Source organism: Puma concolor, chromosome A2, assembly GCF_028749965.1.
Source record: "Puma concolor isolate L17-30 chromosome A2, mPumCon1.1.hap2, whole genome shotgun sequence".
Lineage (NCBI taxonomy): Eukaryota > Metazoa > Chordata > Mammalia > Carnivora > Felidae > Puma > Puma concolor.
In genome coordinates, this window is record NC_141668.1 from 12,018,094 (window position 1) to 12,035,669 (window position 17,576).

Sequence of the window (17,576 nt, forward strand, 5' to 3'; positions counted from 1 at the left end):
AATATCATATCACACTCTATATTAAGGCACAAATTAAGTGTTGAAAGTTCTAAAACTGACATCATTTGAGAAAGGGTTAAAGAAACCATTTGTAATTATCCTGGGGCAAATAAGGCTGTTCTACAAATAAATGGAGTCTTGTCATGTAGAAAGAACAGACATCCTCCGTTTTGTTCCACAGGTAAAACGGACCTCATAGGTGGCATTCGTCTCTTTATTCATTCCATGCCAGGTCTGCTGGATGGAGCTGCAGATCATTTCTTTATACATTAATGTACTAATAAAATAAAAAATGGGCAGATGAAGTCTAAATACCACTGGATACCTGAGAGAAGACGATCTAAGGAGACGACCTCTCGTGGATCACTGACATGTGAATTATCTGGCATTGGCCTATATAAGGAAATTCATTACTCAGGCAGAAGGATGCTTTCTCCAAATGCAAGGGCATATTAGTCAACTTTAGTTTAAGTATGGGAGTCCTGTCTACCCTCAGCTGATCTCCTTTTTGGTTTTGATGATAGATAACAAGAAATGCTTATAATCTTTACTCTTTATCTCAGAATTTCTCTAGAACCTTTTGGAGAGCAGCCATAACTTCCTTATTCCTCAAGCTGTAGATCATGGGGTTCAGCATAGGTGCCATCAGAGCATAGAATAGAGCAACCATCTTCTCCTTTTCCTCTGAGGAGGCTGACCGTGGCCCCAGGTAGGTGAAGATGGTAGCCCCAAAGCACATACAAACCACAGTGAGGTGGGAGGCACACGTCCCAAAGGCTTTGCTACGTCCCTGAGCAGAACGAATATTCAGAATGGCAGCAACTATACGAACATAGGAGAACAGAACCAGGAAACAGGGAAGCATGATCACGAGAAATCCTGAGATGGCCACCATGACCTTGTTGAAGGAGACGTCCACACAGGCTAGCCGTAGCACTGCTAAGGTCTCACAGGCAAAGTGATTAATAACATTGTGACACAGGGGAAGCCGGAAGGTAATGATTGTCTCCATCAGTGAATTGGCGAAACCAACCACCAAGCAGCCAGCAGCCAGCCCCAGACACAGCTGTCCATGCATGATGACTGTGTAGTGTAGTGGGTGGCACACAGCCACATAGCGGTCATAGGCCATGGCTCCCAGCAGGAAGAACTCAGACCCACCCAGGGCCAGGGAGATATAGAGCTGGAGCACACAGCTGTAGAATGGGATGGACTTCCGGGCTGAGAGCAGGTGGGCCAGCATTTGTGGGGCAAAACTATTTGAATAACAAAGGTCCACAAAGGATAAAATACTAAGGAAGAAGTACATGGGGTTATGAAGCCTGCTGTCCAGTCTGATCAGAAGAAGAATGAGAACATTTCCCACCAGAGTCACCAAGTACATGGTCAGGAACAGGACAAAGAGGAATACTTGCATCTTCCAGTCACTGGACAACCCGAGTAGAATGAACTCCCTCACCCATGTCTGGGTTTTATTTTCCTGGCCCATGAGTTTCTGAGGACCAAACTCTAAAGATGTTGAAAAAACAAATTATGAAAACTCAGGATTGAAAAGTGGCTTTTAGACCATATGGAGAGTTTACCAATCTGAACTTAAGTTCTTCTAGAACATCTCAGCCAAATCATCATCCACACTCTGCTTGAACACATCCATATGAGGAGCACAATGGGATCCAGCTGTGCAGCTGGAAATCAAGGAGAAAAGAAGTTACATTCTTAGAATTCAATCTATTGGAATGTAATTTCTCCTCCCAAACATCTGCTCTTAAATGGGGGAAGGAAATTAATGAAGTGTTTAGACTTAAAATCCTATTCCATTTAGTAGGTATTATAGAGAATTCATGTCTTTTTGGTGAGAAATTTTTTGGTTCATATGAAAGATATTTTTCTGAATTCTGATTGATGTCCAGTCCCACTTAACTTCCTTTTGTTTATTGGGTTTCCTCTCTAGATATCTCAGACACACCCTACTTACCCCTCCTCGGGGGAACGTATCCATGAAACCCTGGATGTTGTAAATAATATTCTTATATTTTCATTAATAAATTATTTTGAACTTATTTGCTTGACCTTGCCCTTTTGACATTGCCACGTGGAAGGTCTCCTCTCCACCTACCTCATGCCAGTGACTGCGATGGGGGAGATCAACCCAAGATGGACAACTTTAAAAATCAGGTGTTGTTAGGGGCACTTGGGTGACTCAGTCAGTTGAGATTCTGACTTTGGTTCAGGTCATGATCTCGCAGTTTGTGAGTTTTATCCCTGCACTGAGCTCTGGGCTGACAGCTCAGAGCCTGGAACCTGCTTCGGAATCTGTGTCTCCATCTCCCTCTCTGCCCCTCCCCTGCTTGTGCGTGCGTGTGCTCTCTCACTTTCAAAAATAAATAAATGTTAAAAATTAAAAAATCAAAAAAGTCAGGTATTGTCGGGGCACCTGGATGGCTAAGTTGGTTAAGCATCCAACTCTTGATTTCAGCTCAGGTCATGATCTCATGGTTCATGGGTTTAAGCCCCGTGTAGGAGTCTGTGCTAACAACATAGAGTCTGCTTGGATGCTCTCTCTTCCCCCACCCCCTCTCATTTCAAAATAAATAAATAATCAGTTGTTTCATGAAAAGAAAGTATGTATAGTTGCTAAAATTCATCTCCCATGCCCCTCAAGTGGAATTTAATAACTTGTTTAATGATATGAGGTTGTTACTCAACAATGATGTTTTCTCAAGGAAGGAACAGCTCATTCATTTCTCAATACACAATTGATGAGTCCTTACCCATGAAGATAGAAGGATAGAAAATCAGGTGTTAACTATAGAACATGAGGACATAGGCAGTAATTTTTTGACCCAAAACCAAAATTTCTTTTGTTTCTTTTCTTTTGCTCGCTTACAAAAAGAAAGTAGTGATCCATATCTAAAGTATACAGATGGAAGTCTGAAGTCTTAGAGACCATCCTGTGACAGTACATGAAGGATCCACGTGAAATATTATTACCCCAATGGCTCCTTTGCTATTCATGTTATAACTATAGATAGCAGACTCCAACTGAATTTATCAAAAACTTCAACTTTTAGCTCAAAAACTTAGAATAATTATTAGAAATCATAACACTTATAACACAGGTGGCTGGGAGACTTAAGATTAAGGCTCATTGCCATGAAGATAGCAACATTCAGACCGTTAGTCATAAAATATACAGGATTTAGTATTGTTCTGAATAAGACCAGAAATGCCAAGGGATTTCTTAAAAACCGAGCTTTCAGAAATAGAGTGTTACACAGAAATCAGAGGAAATGATCAAACAATGTGAGAAATCCATTCAAGGCTTTGCCCTGGAAGCTTCCAGTCACTCACACCAGAATTAACTGGAACAAGATACTTAGCTACAAGACTGGCAAAGAAATTCACAATGTAGGGGTGCCTGGGTGGCTCAGTTGGTTAAACGTCAGACTTCATCTCAGGTCATGATCTCACAGTTCGTGGGTTTGAGCCCCGCGTCGGGCTCTGTGCTGACAGCTCAGAGCCTGGAGCCTGTTTCAGATTCTGTGTCTCCCTCTCTCTGACCCTCCCTTGTTCATGCTCTGTCTCTCTCTGTCTCAAAAATAAATAAAAAGTAAAAAAAAAAAAAAAAAAAGAAATTCACAATGTAAGTAAAGCTCCTCGCTGTGTAACAAAATAAGGGATTAAAAATCTTCATGACAAATAAGTAGGTCATAATCAAGAATGATATTTTTCCAGAATGTTTAAAATTCACAGGTTGTTCAGCCTCATGGCTAAAAACCAACAGCATAGGCTTAATTTTTTTGTGTTCCTTTGTTTGTAATTTCTGTTGCACTACACCTATTTGTACATTAGCTTTTCATTTTGCCATATTTTACATTGAGTTAAAAACTACTGTCATTATACTGGTTAGAAAATGTCCTAGTCATGAAAGCCCTGATCAAAGTACGGACTGGTATGTTTACAATACTTTCCTATCCTTACGTAAATGTATTTTTAGCACTCCAATGCTTTTTAGAGATTCACCAATAGCTAAAGAGAACACACTTCACACAGCTCACTCTCTGACATCTGAAAATCTGCAGTTTTAGAAGAGAATTATACCTCTCTCTCTCTTTCTACACATCTGTATATATATTTATACATTTCAAGAATTGCAGAAAATGTAAATGTTGAAGAAAGTAATAGTTATTTCATGCTTGCTGCTTTGTGTTAGGATTTCACGAAATAAACCAAACAACTGTATAAATCACAATAAAACCTGAAACATACCAAAGTGTGATGGCTTGTTTCCAAGATGTATTTCTATTGTAACCTGTCCTTTAAAGCAACACCAGTGACTTGAACCGCATTGTATGTAAGACTGATTCCAGATCACCTTTCTTCAGTCCTGTCTTCCCAGGGCTCAGAGGTAACCCTGACACAGCCACTCTTCTAGGTACATCAGAGGTGTGCACATGCATGCAGGCTGCGTGAACGTGAAGGGTCCGGGTAATGCTAGATTCACGTATGTTGTCTGCACTCCTATAACCAGGACTTGAATGTGTTTTTTTTTTTTTTAAATCAAACAATTACAGGGGCGCCTGGGTGGCTCAGTCAGTTAAGCGTCCGGCTTCAGCTCAGGTCATGATCTCACGTGTTTGTGAGTTTGAGCCCCACGTCAGGCTCAGTGCTGACAGCTTGGAGCCTGGAGCCTGCTTCAGATACTGTGTCTCCCTCTCTCTCTGCCCCTCCCCTGCTCATGTTCTGTCTTTCTCTCTGTCAAAAATAAATAAACATTAAAAAAAATTTTTTTAAATCAAACAATTGCAAAACTAGTAGCGTTTTCCTGCCTGTCTCCAAACACACCCAAAACGAGGTCATTTGTCATTAAAGCCATGTTATGCTTGCTCAGTAATGTCGTCAGGCAAGCACATTTCTGAGTGATACATAATTTGTATAAATGATTTTGCTTTTTTTTTAGTAAAATACATTTGATATATTTAAGAAGTGATGTGTTAGGACACCTGAATGGCTCAGTCTGTTGAGTCTCCAACTTTGGCTCAGGTCATGATCTCGCAGTTGGTGGGTTTGATCCCCGTGTTGGTCTCTCTGCCCTCAGCTGCTCTCAGCGCAGGGCCCACTTCAGATCCTCTGTTTCCCTCTCTCCTTGCCCCCCCCCATTCTCCCTCTTTCTATCAACAATAAACATTTTTTAATTAAAAACTAAAAATAAATAAAAAGTGATATGTAAAAGTATATCTTATTGTAAAATTATTTCAGATAACTTACCCAAGTCAATTGCCCTGTGAATCATTAAGTTTTACAAAATCTTCTCAATCTTATCTATTCTTTTGGTGGCAGATGGTGGGAAAAAAACAAGCTCTTGAAACACTCCTGCTCATCTAGAGTGCAAAACTTCACTGGCTGGGAAGACTGTTAAGAGAAGAATTAAAAACCATAACTGCACTTGTGTCTGTATCAAGTTGATCTGAACGATTTATTTATTTCTTACTCTAGACCAAATTAGACTAAATACTCTACATATCTAATAAGTAATATAACACAATACAACATAATACAATACAATATATAATAATCATCACAACAATACTCTGAACTTTGGCCCATTATTGGCAGGTGGCAAAGGAGGCGAAGTGACTAGCCAGAGGAGGGGTCCGCAGGTAAACGGGATTACCTGATAACTCGGGGTACATCCCTTGTGCTCCTGTGCACAGCATGACCCCATGTGCAGTGCAGTGATAGATCCTGTTGAAAGGCTGTGGATTCACCTAACATAAAAATCAGGAGACATATCAAGAGGACTCAGTTCCTCTGCCTTTAATCCCACCACCTCAGAGTCATGGCGGAGCTGAGGAGGGGCCTGGCACTTACCCGTGATGTTGCAGTCTGTCCTCCAGGTCACGGCCACAACAGGACAAGGAGGAACACAGCACAACTCCCTCATTTACAAACTCTCTTGTAGTACATGATTAGCCAGCCTCTTTCACAAACTCGGAAAGATGATCAAGCTTCTACTTTGTGTCTGATATGGTGATGAGTGCAAGAAGGGGTCCATGGCAGGGAGTCATTTCTTTCTCCCTTAAGAAAAAATGAAGGGCTATGATTATGGACACTAATGGAAACAAAAACAATCTAATATCAGAAATGGATAAAGGTATGTGCTAACTGTTTAAAGTCAACTTGCAAACGAAGATTAAACCTAAGTACAGTTTTGTTCAACCAAAAGACTATCCCTAACAAGGCAAAGATGAATCCCAACAAAGGATCCTGGGCTGCGGGCATGAGTCTGGTCTCGGTGGGGAGATTTGTCCCTTCTGATCTGCCTCCCACGGGGAACTTGGACTCGATTATCTTTAGTGGTGAGTACTTATGAGTAGTGCCAACACATCCCCCCTCTGCTTAAGTAAATAGTTCCTATCACACTAACATAAAAGGTGGGCTACATTTCCAGGCCACGCGATAATCACATCAAAGGCAGAGGTAAAATCTTGAGTGGCCAGCGGTGTAGTTAAACCCAAATCATTACACGGGCGGAGAAGAGATCCAGTTCTCTCCAGTCTGAGGGACACTTTCCAGAGCGCCCCCCTGGGGTTGCCAACACAAACACACTCACTCATGCTCCAACTGTTCACAAAGTTCTTTCATACCTACTTAGTTGTATACTCACAACATAAAACCACAACTCTGGGATGTACTGATACTGAATTCTGCACTATAAAATGGTTAATTTTATGTGATATGAATTATACCCTAATTTAAAAATCTTCATTAAATGTCTTTCTTTAAAAAAAAATCAAAACCAGCCCAAACTTAAATAAACAAGTAGTGAATAGATAAGTATTTAACAGCGAAACTTACACAAAGTTAAACAGAAGAAGAGAAGAAGATATTGAGATGTAAGTAAGAATAAATAAATGGGCAAAGTCATCGATAAGCTCTCAATGGAAAGAAGCAAAAAGTCAGAGAGAGAATTAATGGTCGGAAAGGAAAAATGAAACCAGAAAGGAAGACAAAGAAAAAAAAGAGTACGTTGAAGAAGCCAAGGAAATAGAAATGAAACCAAATGAGGAAGAAATGGAAACAATGAAAATGGGAGAAAAGATTTATAGATGCCATTTTCTCGACATTTAATCAATGTACACATTGCTAAAGCTATCCAATATTTTATATACCACAGCTTCTTATATTTTATTTATTTTGGTATTCAATCCCAGAGTGTTACTTTTACTCCTTTATTATTTATTATTGCAGCCCTTCTTTGCGGTGAAATTTTCTAGAATTTGGCTCTATCATGGTAGAAATCCTGCTCAAAATAGATTTACCTGGGAAATTGATGAATTCCCAGAGAATATTAACAGTGAGATCTTTCAGGACAACCCTCCCACCACACACACACACAAATCTTCAGGACGAATTTTTCCCCAGTTACATTACTGAAAAACCCTAAATTTCCCACCAAAAAATAGCAGACTCAAAAATGCTTAGCTAAGGAACATGTATTTGTTTGTCATTACTGAAAGCCAAACTACACAGGCTTAATTTCTATTCTATGGCCACTTTACCATAATCTGTTTTGTAAAGAGAAGCAAATACTTTACCAGAGCCATCTCTGCATTGCCACAGCACACTGGAGATGCTCAGAAACCCAGATCCCTTTCCTCTGGGCTTTAAAAATAGTTGCGAAAGGAGAGGGGTATGGGACAAAGAAAAGAAGGTGACGTAAAGTCATAGAGAGCAGACCAGGACGAGGGGGGTGGCACAGATCTGAACACGAGAAGTTAGGACTCCTAGGTTGGGCTGCCTCCTGCACGCCCCCCCCCCCATCCCCTCTCCTCTGCTCAGCTCCGACCTATCTAGCCCTGCTCCACTGTGACATTGTTTTCTCTTCCTTGACCCAGCGTACTTAGAGAATGAGCTTGAAGCTGCAAGCGGGCATGGGGAGTAGCCCACTCAAGTGGAACAGCTGTATTTGTCATTTACCAACAATGGCTCTGCCTCTTTGGAGCATTTTCATGCAGCTTGAACATTTGATTTGAATTTTGAAAGACCCCTTCCACTGGAATGAAGCTTTATGGAAAAGCATATGTTCCCCTAAAATCCTAGCACAGCAGTTCTCATATCTGTAAAATAAAGAGAACGGCATAAACTGCGCCCTTCCTGGGGGGACATACACATAGTTATCTAGCAATAATGAAAATAATGAAAATGGTTTATTAATAAGCAAATGGAGACACACTTGAAAATGTAAACTTGAAAATGACTGTTTTAACAACAAGCATCAGCTAAGCAGCCTATTCAGCGCGTGAGTGTGGACAGTGGGTCCCAGCAAAGCTTTGTTAGGTTCCTGACCAGCCCGAGATGGGCAGATACGAGAAGAATTTCAGACAAGGATGTTACCCTAAAGACTTGTTTCCCCAAATAGAAATTCTGTTTGAAGAGGAAACAGGTAACCTGTGAGGGAGTCCTCTTTCTCCTGACATCAGTGAAGAAAAGGACCATCGGCATAGCCAGGCCTCTGGGCCCTGTTTCCAGGAGTCAGCGGGTAGAAAGCAGAGATGAACACCAATGCCAGTTTATTAGTAGGCTCAGGCCACCACAGGTCGGGAACCCTTAAATCGCTTGAAACTCCTGGCTTCCTAATTTGAACAGCCAGAACACATTTTCTTGGGACAAATCTCCAGGAGAGGACAACTATGTCAAGCCACCATGCTGTCAGGCTTGAAGAACACAGGAGGGGGCTACAGATTACAGGAACTTGCTTTCAGAATTCATGTTGCTAAATAAGTGTTAAAAAGACACTTGCAAACTCACCTTTGGAGAGTGGAGGAGGTCATCGTGTGCCTTGGAAAAATGGCAGGGCTGGGCAAGTTGCGACATTTGAAGCAAGTGCAATCGGAACAGATAACTTTCTCTAACTTTAGTGACGAAATCTCAAGGGGCCAATTATGCTTTGTTCATTAAATTTCCTGTCTTTTCCCTCCCCCTCTGTCTGGTCACTTCTGCACCAAACACCCTAACCCGCATTTCAACTTTGCCAATCAGTTTTGTTTCCTTGTCCCCGGTGCATAGAAAGGAGCTCTCCAAACTTTAATTTCTCAAGGGGGTGGGATGCATCTGGGTTTTCACTCACACCACCCTTGCATGGTGGAAACTTTTTACTCTACTTGATAAGCATGAAGAGGTGATTACATCTCAAATTCCTCCTTCCAGTTCACCCATCTCCACATTCCTTTGAGCAATAGCTCCCAACCAGGCAACCCAGGGGTCAATGGGATGCCTTGTACTTCACTGTCTGATCTAAGCATGGGCAGAGAGACTTCTGTATGCCAGGTCCTAGGGAGATGCTAAGGCGGGGCTGCTCCCTAGGTCTGGAATTCTACATCCTGTAACCTTCTGAAAACGTACGCCTTTTCCTTTAAAGAAGATAATCTTTGCTACCCTGGTTTGTACTTGGAGATTTTCAGCGTTCAGAATCCTCAGTAAAAGTCCAGCCATCCTGTGTGGAAAAACTCCAGTGGGGATGTTAAGCTCTTGTGTAGTGAAACCTGTAGAAGCCCTGAGTATTCCCTTCTCCGAGAGTGAGGGAGATCTCTGCTCATGGGCCTTGTGTCTGTGACAGTGACCAGGCTGCTGTCAGCCTCTGCTCGGCTACCTGGCATTGCTCTAGGAACGGGCATGTGATTCATTCTCCCCAACTTACTCTGGGAGCTCTGACAATAGCATCTTCGCCCAGCCAGTGGTCTCAGACCCACTTCCTAAGCACAATAACCTGCCTGCAGGTGCTCTGTGAGTGCTGGAGCTGGAAGGGCAAGTGAGCTCTGGACCTTAAAAAGATAAGAGCAGAGGGGGGAAAAGTTGCCCTCTAGCTTCCAAAATGTTGCTGACGTTTCTCTTAGCAGACTTTTTTTCTTATTTATTGTCCTCTTTACTTTGCGGATTTATTATCTTGTGTCCTAGGCTTTTACCATTATTTAGTACATTTTTAGGAGGAAGCAAATATAAACTCATTTGTAAAATGCACTTAACTTCCTCGCTTTTAGATATTTGGAGTTAATTTTTCATGGCATATAATAGGAAATATGATATTTCTTTGTCCTGCCAGTGGAGCCATTTGTCCCAACATCATTTATTTAGTGATACGTATTTTCCTATATTAATTTCACATTATACATTTATGATATGTTAAATTCCTATATGCAAAAGTTTCTTTGGGGATTGTATTTTGATTCATGCCTGTTTCTACACCAATACCACGGTTTTAATTGTACTTTTATAACCTGCTTTGATGGATACTAAGGCAGGTACTCCTTCACTTTATGACACTTCTTTCTCAAAAACTTAATAAAAATGAAATGTCTTCAATCCACAGCACACATTAGACCTAATGGAGAATCTATATATACTTTCCTTTGGGTCAGGAACCAGAAGGATACCTGCTATCATAGCTTCTGTTTAACCCAACATTAGAGGCCCTGGACTATGATATGAGTAAAGAAATAGATTAAGATGTACAAAGATTATAAAGAAAATTTTCACTATTTACAAATGACATTATATACCTAGAAAAAAATTTTTCAACAATGAAATTTAAGAAGATCTACCTACAAGACCACATTACAGAAATCAATAGCATTTCTGTGCTCTAGCAATAACCAATGAGAGAAAAAAGAAAACACCATTTATAATAGCAACATAAGTTATAAAGTATTTAGGAATTTCTCATCAGAGAGTATACATGATTTGTAAGGAGCACTTTGCCAAAACTTTCAGTCCTTATAATATTCGTCATCTACTTTTCCCATTTTATTTTTCTCTATAGCAATTAACACCTATAGTATACTATATATTGTTTCTTATATTTATTATTTATTTTCCTTAAGTAGAATGTAATCTCCACAAAGACAGACCCTTTTGTTTGTTTTCACTGTTGTACCCACCATACTTGGAAGAGTGTCTGCCCTATAATACACATGTAACAAATATCTGTCAAGTGAACGTGGAGAAAATATTAAAACTTTAAATAGGACATTAACGATTAGCAGAATAACTCCAAAGACATTTCATTCTTTGGATGAGACAACTTAATATTATAAAGATGTCAATGCTCCAAAATGAATCTACATATTCAGTGCAAACCTGATCAAAACTTTAAATGAGCTTTTTGGGGAACTTAATAAAATTACTCAAAAATTTATATGAAATACATTGCTCTATAAATAGCTATTTGTAGATGGACTATAAATACAAATATAAATATGCCAGCTATTTTGATTATATACTTAATAACTTTGAAAAAAGAAGATGTGTTTGCCCATCTTATTTGATAAGCTACACATGACCAATGAAGACTTATTATAAACCAAGAAGACTTCTAAAAATAGAATAATAGAATTGTATGGTGAGAGTGCAAACAAATGAACAAAGAGAAAAGAATAGAGTTCAAAAACAGATCTGTGCATAGTACATTAAAGTTACTGCAGATAGATGAGTAAAGAATAGACTGATAAATGGACCACAACATGGAAGAAAATCCACCAGATCTATATTTGACAACGTATGGAGAAGAAAACATGAGATAAACTAAAGAACCGTGAATGGTAAAAGTAGACAATTTAATTAAATAGGAAAATAGAATATTTTATGACCCTGTTGCAGGACTTTTTTTTTGGAAAAACTTCCTAAGCATAAATCATAGAACAAAAATTGGCTGAATCAGCTTATATCAAAATAAAGGTTTTCTGTTCAACAAAGGACTGCATGAATGAAGTTAACAGAGAGATAACAGCTTGGAGATATGTATTTGCAATGACTATAACAGGAAGGATTGTATTTATAATATACACGCTGGGGGCGCCTGGGTGGCACAGTCGGTTAAGTGTCCGACTTCAGCCAGGTCACGATCTCGCGGTCCGTGAGTTCGAGCCCCGCGTCGGGCTCTGGGCTGATGGCTCAGAGCCTGGAGCTGTTTCCGATTCTGTGTCTCTCTCTCTCTCTGCCCCTGCCCCGTTCATGCTCTGTCTCTCTCTGTCCCAAAAATAAATGAAAAACGTTGAAAAAAAAAATAATATACACGCTGACAAGGAAATGGCAAAAGACCAAAAGAAAACGAATGCTCAGTGTACAGCAATAGAAACCCAAATGGTGGATAATATTATTCACTCAGAAAATATTTATCATGTGCCCACTAGGAGACAGACACTATTTGAGACACTTGGTACACATAAATGAACAAAACAAAGAATGCTGCTCTCAAGGGGCTTATGTTCTGGGAGTCATGAAGGGGTAGGAGGTAGACATTAAAAATGAGTTAGTTGAGGGGCATCTGAATGGCTCAGTTGGTAGAGCATCAGACTCTTGATCTCAGGGTCATAGTTCAAGCCCCACATTGGGTGTGGAGCCTACTACTTAAAAAAAAAATGAGTTAATTGCAAATATGTTGGAAAAAATAAGTAGGTAAGAGGGAGCAGGAGTAGGGGGCACGGAGAAAATTTGCATATTAAATGGGGCAGTGATGATAGTTGAATGAAGAATTAGAGGGGATGAGGAAGTGGCCATGAGGAAAAAGCATTCCAGGTAGAGTATAGTCGAAAACAAGCCTGTGTCCATTGTAAAGATTTTAGGAATTCTGAGTAATTATAGGTTGAAAAGAGGAATGGCATCATTTGACTTTTGTTTCAGAGGGATCGCTCTGAGTGCTGGGATATAGGAATAGAAACAGAGAAATATGCTGTAGACTATTGTAGTAATGCAAGTGGGAGATGATGGTGACTCACGCCAGGGTACAGGAGTAGAGATGATAAGTGATTGTATTCTATATACATTTTGAATGTAGAGACAACAGGATATTCTTGCAGATTTGAATCAGATATGAGAAAAAGAGAGTGGTCTAACCACTGCAATGATGGAGTTATCATGAACCTCTCAGGTAGGAAAGGCATGGATAGAACAGAATGGGGTGTAGATGGAAATCAAGAGTCCATATATGAAGACATAGTCATATGGATTACTTATCAGAGTAATGAAAAATAAAATAATTTTAGATCTTTCAGGCTAGAAAAATTCAAAACATGCAGGCTGTGGATAGAGAGGGATCCTCAGGCACTGAAGTAGTAGAGACTTACAAAGCCATTCTGGTGAGCATTATCTATAACCTAGCATGTTGTTTCTTGAGAATATTCCTCAAATAAATTCTCACACAGCTCTTTAAGTGTGTGTTATTACGATGTTTATCAGAGGGCCATATGTGATGGTGGGAAGTTGGGTGCCATAATAGAGTGTTAGCTAGAATATGGTTTACTATGGATCACTATGAACCGTTAGAAGTAATAGACTAGCCATATGTATGGATCTTAAAAATACAGTGGTGAGTGAAAACAACTACATCACAACATGAGTAGTTACAAATGCAATGCATTCTTAACAATTACATAAATATGCTCTCAAACATAATTACATACATTAAACATATTAGAAGAGTTGTCCACACAAGGAAGAAATAAAAATGAGATAAAAGATAATTAATTTTTAAGTTTTTAATTCAGCAAAGTTATCACACAGCATTATATTAGTTACATGTGTACAATAGAGTGATTCAACAGTTCCATACGTCATCGCTAGTGCTCATCATAATGAGTGTACCCTTAATCCCATTCACCTATTTCACCCATCTTCCACCCACCTCCCCCCTGGTAACCATCTATTTGTTCTCTATAGTTAAGGGTCTGTTTTTTTGATTTGTCTCTCTTTTCTTTGTTTGTTTTACTTCTTAAATTCCACATATGAAATCATATGTTATTTGTCATTCTCTGACTTATCTCACTTAGCATTATGCCCTCTATATCCATCCATGTTGCTGCAAATGGCAAGATTTCATTATTTTTTATGGATGAGTAATATTCCATTATATATATATACATACACACACACACACACACCACATCTTCTTGATCCATTCTTCTATCAGTGGCAAGTTGGGCTGATTCCATAATTTGACTATTGTAAATAATGTTGCAATAAACACAGGGGTGCATATATCTTTTCTAATTAGTGTTTTCATATTTGTTGGGTAAATACCCAGTAGTAAATTATTGGATCATATAGTAGTTCTATTTTTAATTTTTTTAGGAACTTCCATATTGTTTTCCATAGTGGCTGCCACGAATTAATTAATTTTTAACAATTAATAAAATGCAGATGATAATGATCCATCTATTGAGGAATATGATTAATTATCTCTGGTGCAACATCCGGACCACGTCAGACCCCACATGTGTGAAGCGGGACTTTATTCGAAACAGGATAAAGATGTGACCACATTTATTTTCTAAGAAAAGGTGCCTTCTGCAGGTCAAATGGCCTGGGCCACTCAAATAAATTGCAGGACAAAAAAAGAGTTGGACATAACTTATAGATTAAAGAGACTTCAAAGACATACCAAGCACATTCTATTTTAACTATGTTAAGAATGTAACTCACATGATATAAATGAAGGTGTTAAGCAAGCAACTGGATACATGTGTTTAAAGCTCATGAGAAAGCTTGAGCTTTTGCCTGCCTCAGAGCTAAAAATTATATAACAGATGAATGGCTGAGATATTGAGAGATCAGAGATTGGGGGAGAGAGAGAGATCTATAGATAGATGCCATGGTTATGGGTAAGATGGTCACCTGGAGCAGACAGAGCACAGGGTCTACTACAGCCATACAATAGAAAGAAAGTTCATTTTGAACAACTGTATACGGAGAGAAGGTTGCATAATGCTTAGTTAGCCCTACAATTTTGTCCTAAAAACTATTTATAAAAATAGTTGAATATGAAGACTCCTGGGTGGCTCAGTTAAGCGTCCAACTCTTGATTCCAGCTTGGGTGATGATCTCACAGTTCATGAGATCAAGCCCCACGCTGGGCTCCGTGTTAACAACTGATAGTAAGGAGCCTACTGGCATTCTCTGTCTTCTCTCTCTCTGCCCCCGCTTGTGCGTGAGCTCTCTCTCAAAATAAATAAACATTAAAAAATATAGTTGAGGAGCACCTGAGTGGCTCAGTCAGTGAAACGTCCAGCTTTGGCTCAGGTCAAGATCTCACGGTTCTAGAGTTTGAGCCCCGTGCTGGGCTCTGTGCTTACAGCTCAGAGCCTGGAGCCTGCTTCAGATTCTGTGTTTCCCTCTCTCTCTCTGCCTCTCCCCCACTCTCCCTCCCTCAAAAATAAACATTAATTTTTTTTAAATACTTGAATATCTATACCACCACCCTAGCAAGTATTTTACATAGATTATCTATAATCTTCAAAATAATCACACATTGAATGTCATTCCTTCTTTTGATGGTTGAGGAAACTGGAGGTCAGAGATATTAAACATATTTGTTAAAGTCACATTGCTGGTGAGGGGTGGGTCAAGATGTGAAGCGTGGCTGCCCTCATTCTGAGACTTTTCATTGTCCACACTGCATTTCCTAGGGGCATATGCGGGAGAAATAAGAAAGGGGAGGGGAGAATGTAAATTCTGGAAAGACTGCTAACCCAGCAGACCCCAACTTAATAACTGGATGCTTTTTTTTTTTTTTTTTTTTACTGTATGCATAAGAAGGTGGTAATACATAGTCAAAATGTGGACTAATGTGAAAAGTCAGTCTTCAAAACTGTGCTCACCTTGATCTACCTTATCAGTAAATCTGGAGAAAAGGGCATGTCCATCATTTCCTCTTTGTTTGAAATGTCATTCTTTGGGCTTTTGGAAGGAAGGAGAAATTCTTTGAATCTTCACCTTTTTTCACTTAATTTTCCCAACAGTCTTCTTAGGGCGCTCATTACCTCCTTGTTCCTCAAGCTGTAGATTAAGGGATTTAGCATTGGGGTCACCACAGCGTAGAATAGAGCGACCATCTTCTCTTGCTCTGCTGAGGAGCCAGCAGAGGGTCTCAAGTATGTGAAGATGGCTGTTCCAAAGCACATGGAAACCACAGTGAGGTGGGAAGCACAGGTCTCAAACGCTTTGCAGCGTCCTTGGGCAGAGCGGATACGCAGAATAGCAGCAACTATACGAGCATAGGAGAACAGAACCAGAAAACAGGGAAGCATGATCACCAAAAATCCTGAGATGGCCACCATGACCTTGTTGAAGGAGATGTCCACACAGGTCAGCCTCAGCACAGCCAACATCTCACAGGCAAAGTGATTGATGACATTATGGCACAAAGGTAGCTGGAAGATGATCACTGCCTGCATCAGTGAATTCATGAAGCCAGCCCCCAAGCAGCCAGTAGCCAGCGCCAGGCAAAGCCCCCCATGCATGATGGCTGTGTAGTGCAGCGGGTGGCACACGGCCACATAGCGGTCATAGGCCATGGCTCCCAGCAGGAAAAACTCGGAGCTGCCCATGGCCAGGGAGAAAAACAGCTGGAGCACACAGCTGTGGAACGGAATGGACTTCCGGGCTGACAGGAAGTGAACAAGCATCTGTGGGACGGTGCTGTTGGTATAACAGATGTCCACAAATGACAGGACACTGAGGAAAAAGTACATAGGTGTGTGTAGCCTGCTGTCCAGTCTGATAAGGAGGATGATGAGGAAGTTCCCCAGCACAGTCACCAGATACATGACCAGGAAAAGGACAAAGAGGGAGACCTGAGTGTTCCAGCATCTGGACAGCCCCAGCAGAATGAACTCACTCATCCAGGTCTGGTTTTCCCTGCCCATGAGACTCTGAGGACCAAATCCAAGTTATAAACCAATAAATACCAGATAATTAAGGTGGCAGAGGGGTTGATGAGGTCATTCAGACCGAAAGCCATCTAACATTGCATTGTGTGCTTTCCCAGATTATATATGTCTCCTTCAGGGTTTGGGACCACAATAGAACCCATTGATATGGCTCAATTCAAGAAAGGAGAAAATTCTTCTCCTTCCTTAAATGGGAAAGTTTTTATTAAAATGCTTAGACATTTGAGTTAAAAAAATTAATGAAAACATCCTTTTCTTTCTTAGGGTCAGTTCCTAAACAAGGACTTTGTTTACTTCTTTGTAGGATACCAGTATGCCCTCCTTACTACCTCAAAATCCATACTGAATGGAGCCTAACAGGCATTAACTGTTGTTTTTAATTTACCATTTACTTCCAGAGTATCTATGCAAATGAAAAACTCAATTTTCACCATTTTAAAATCAGAAGTTTTAGGTTGCAAGTTAGAAGGTAGCAAATATAAAACAGATTTTTCAGCAGCCAAAAAAAAAAAAATGAAAACATTGCATTTCACAGTCAGTGAAATAAAGAGTGAAGGCCTTGGGTGATCAGCCTCTGTTTTGGAAAATCTTCATCTGTCTTATCTTTGTGAGAGGGTAAGAGGAAAGAATCTGCAATGTTCTTTTCCTCCTCCTTTGGAAGAGTAGCATAGCACGGGTATGACTGGGAAGAAACAAATCAAAGTCAAAGATGCATTAAGTAGCTTCCCTAAGAAATGACAGGCATTCAAATACTTGCCACACAGATTAGCCTATTAACTAAGATATAATGAAAAACTGGCTGCACATTCTGCTGACTCTGTATGTATCCTGGGTAGTGATCCTGGGTTTGGAGTC

General features: G+C 40.1%; 1 protein-coding gene and 1 pseudogene across 1 annotated transcript; both read right to left on the reverse strand.

The window, feature by feature from the left end:
- Positions 1–547: 547 nt before the first annotated feature.
- LOC112866661 (olfactory receptor-like protein OLF3) lies at positions 548–1,489 on the reverse strand (annotated as a pseudogene).
- A 14,272-nt stretch (positions 1,490–15,761) lies between these two features.
- On the reverse strand, positions 15,762–16,721 carry LOC112866660 (olfactory receptor-like protein OLF3). Its single transcript, XM_025929622.2, has one exon. It carries the CDS (start codon positions 16,695–16,697, stop codon positions 15,762–15,764), a length of 936 nt encoding a protein of 311 aa, XP_025785407.1. The 5' UTR covers positions 16,698–16,721.
- Positions 16,722–17,576: the final 855 nt, after the last annotated feature.

What these genes read in the sequence shown, in the direction of transcription:
- LOC112866660 (XM_025929622.2), bottom strand. Translation starts at nt 16,697, where the DNA reads ATGGGCAGGGAAAACCAGACCTGGATGAGTGAGTTCATTCTGCTGGGG.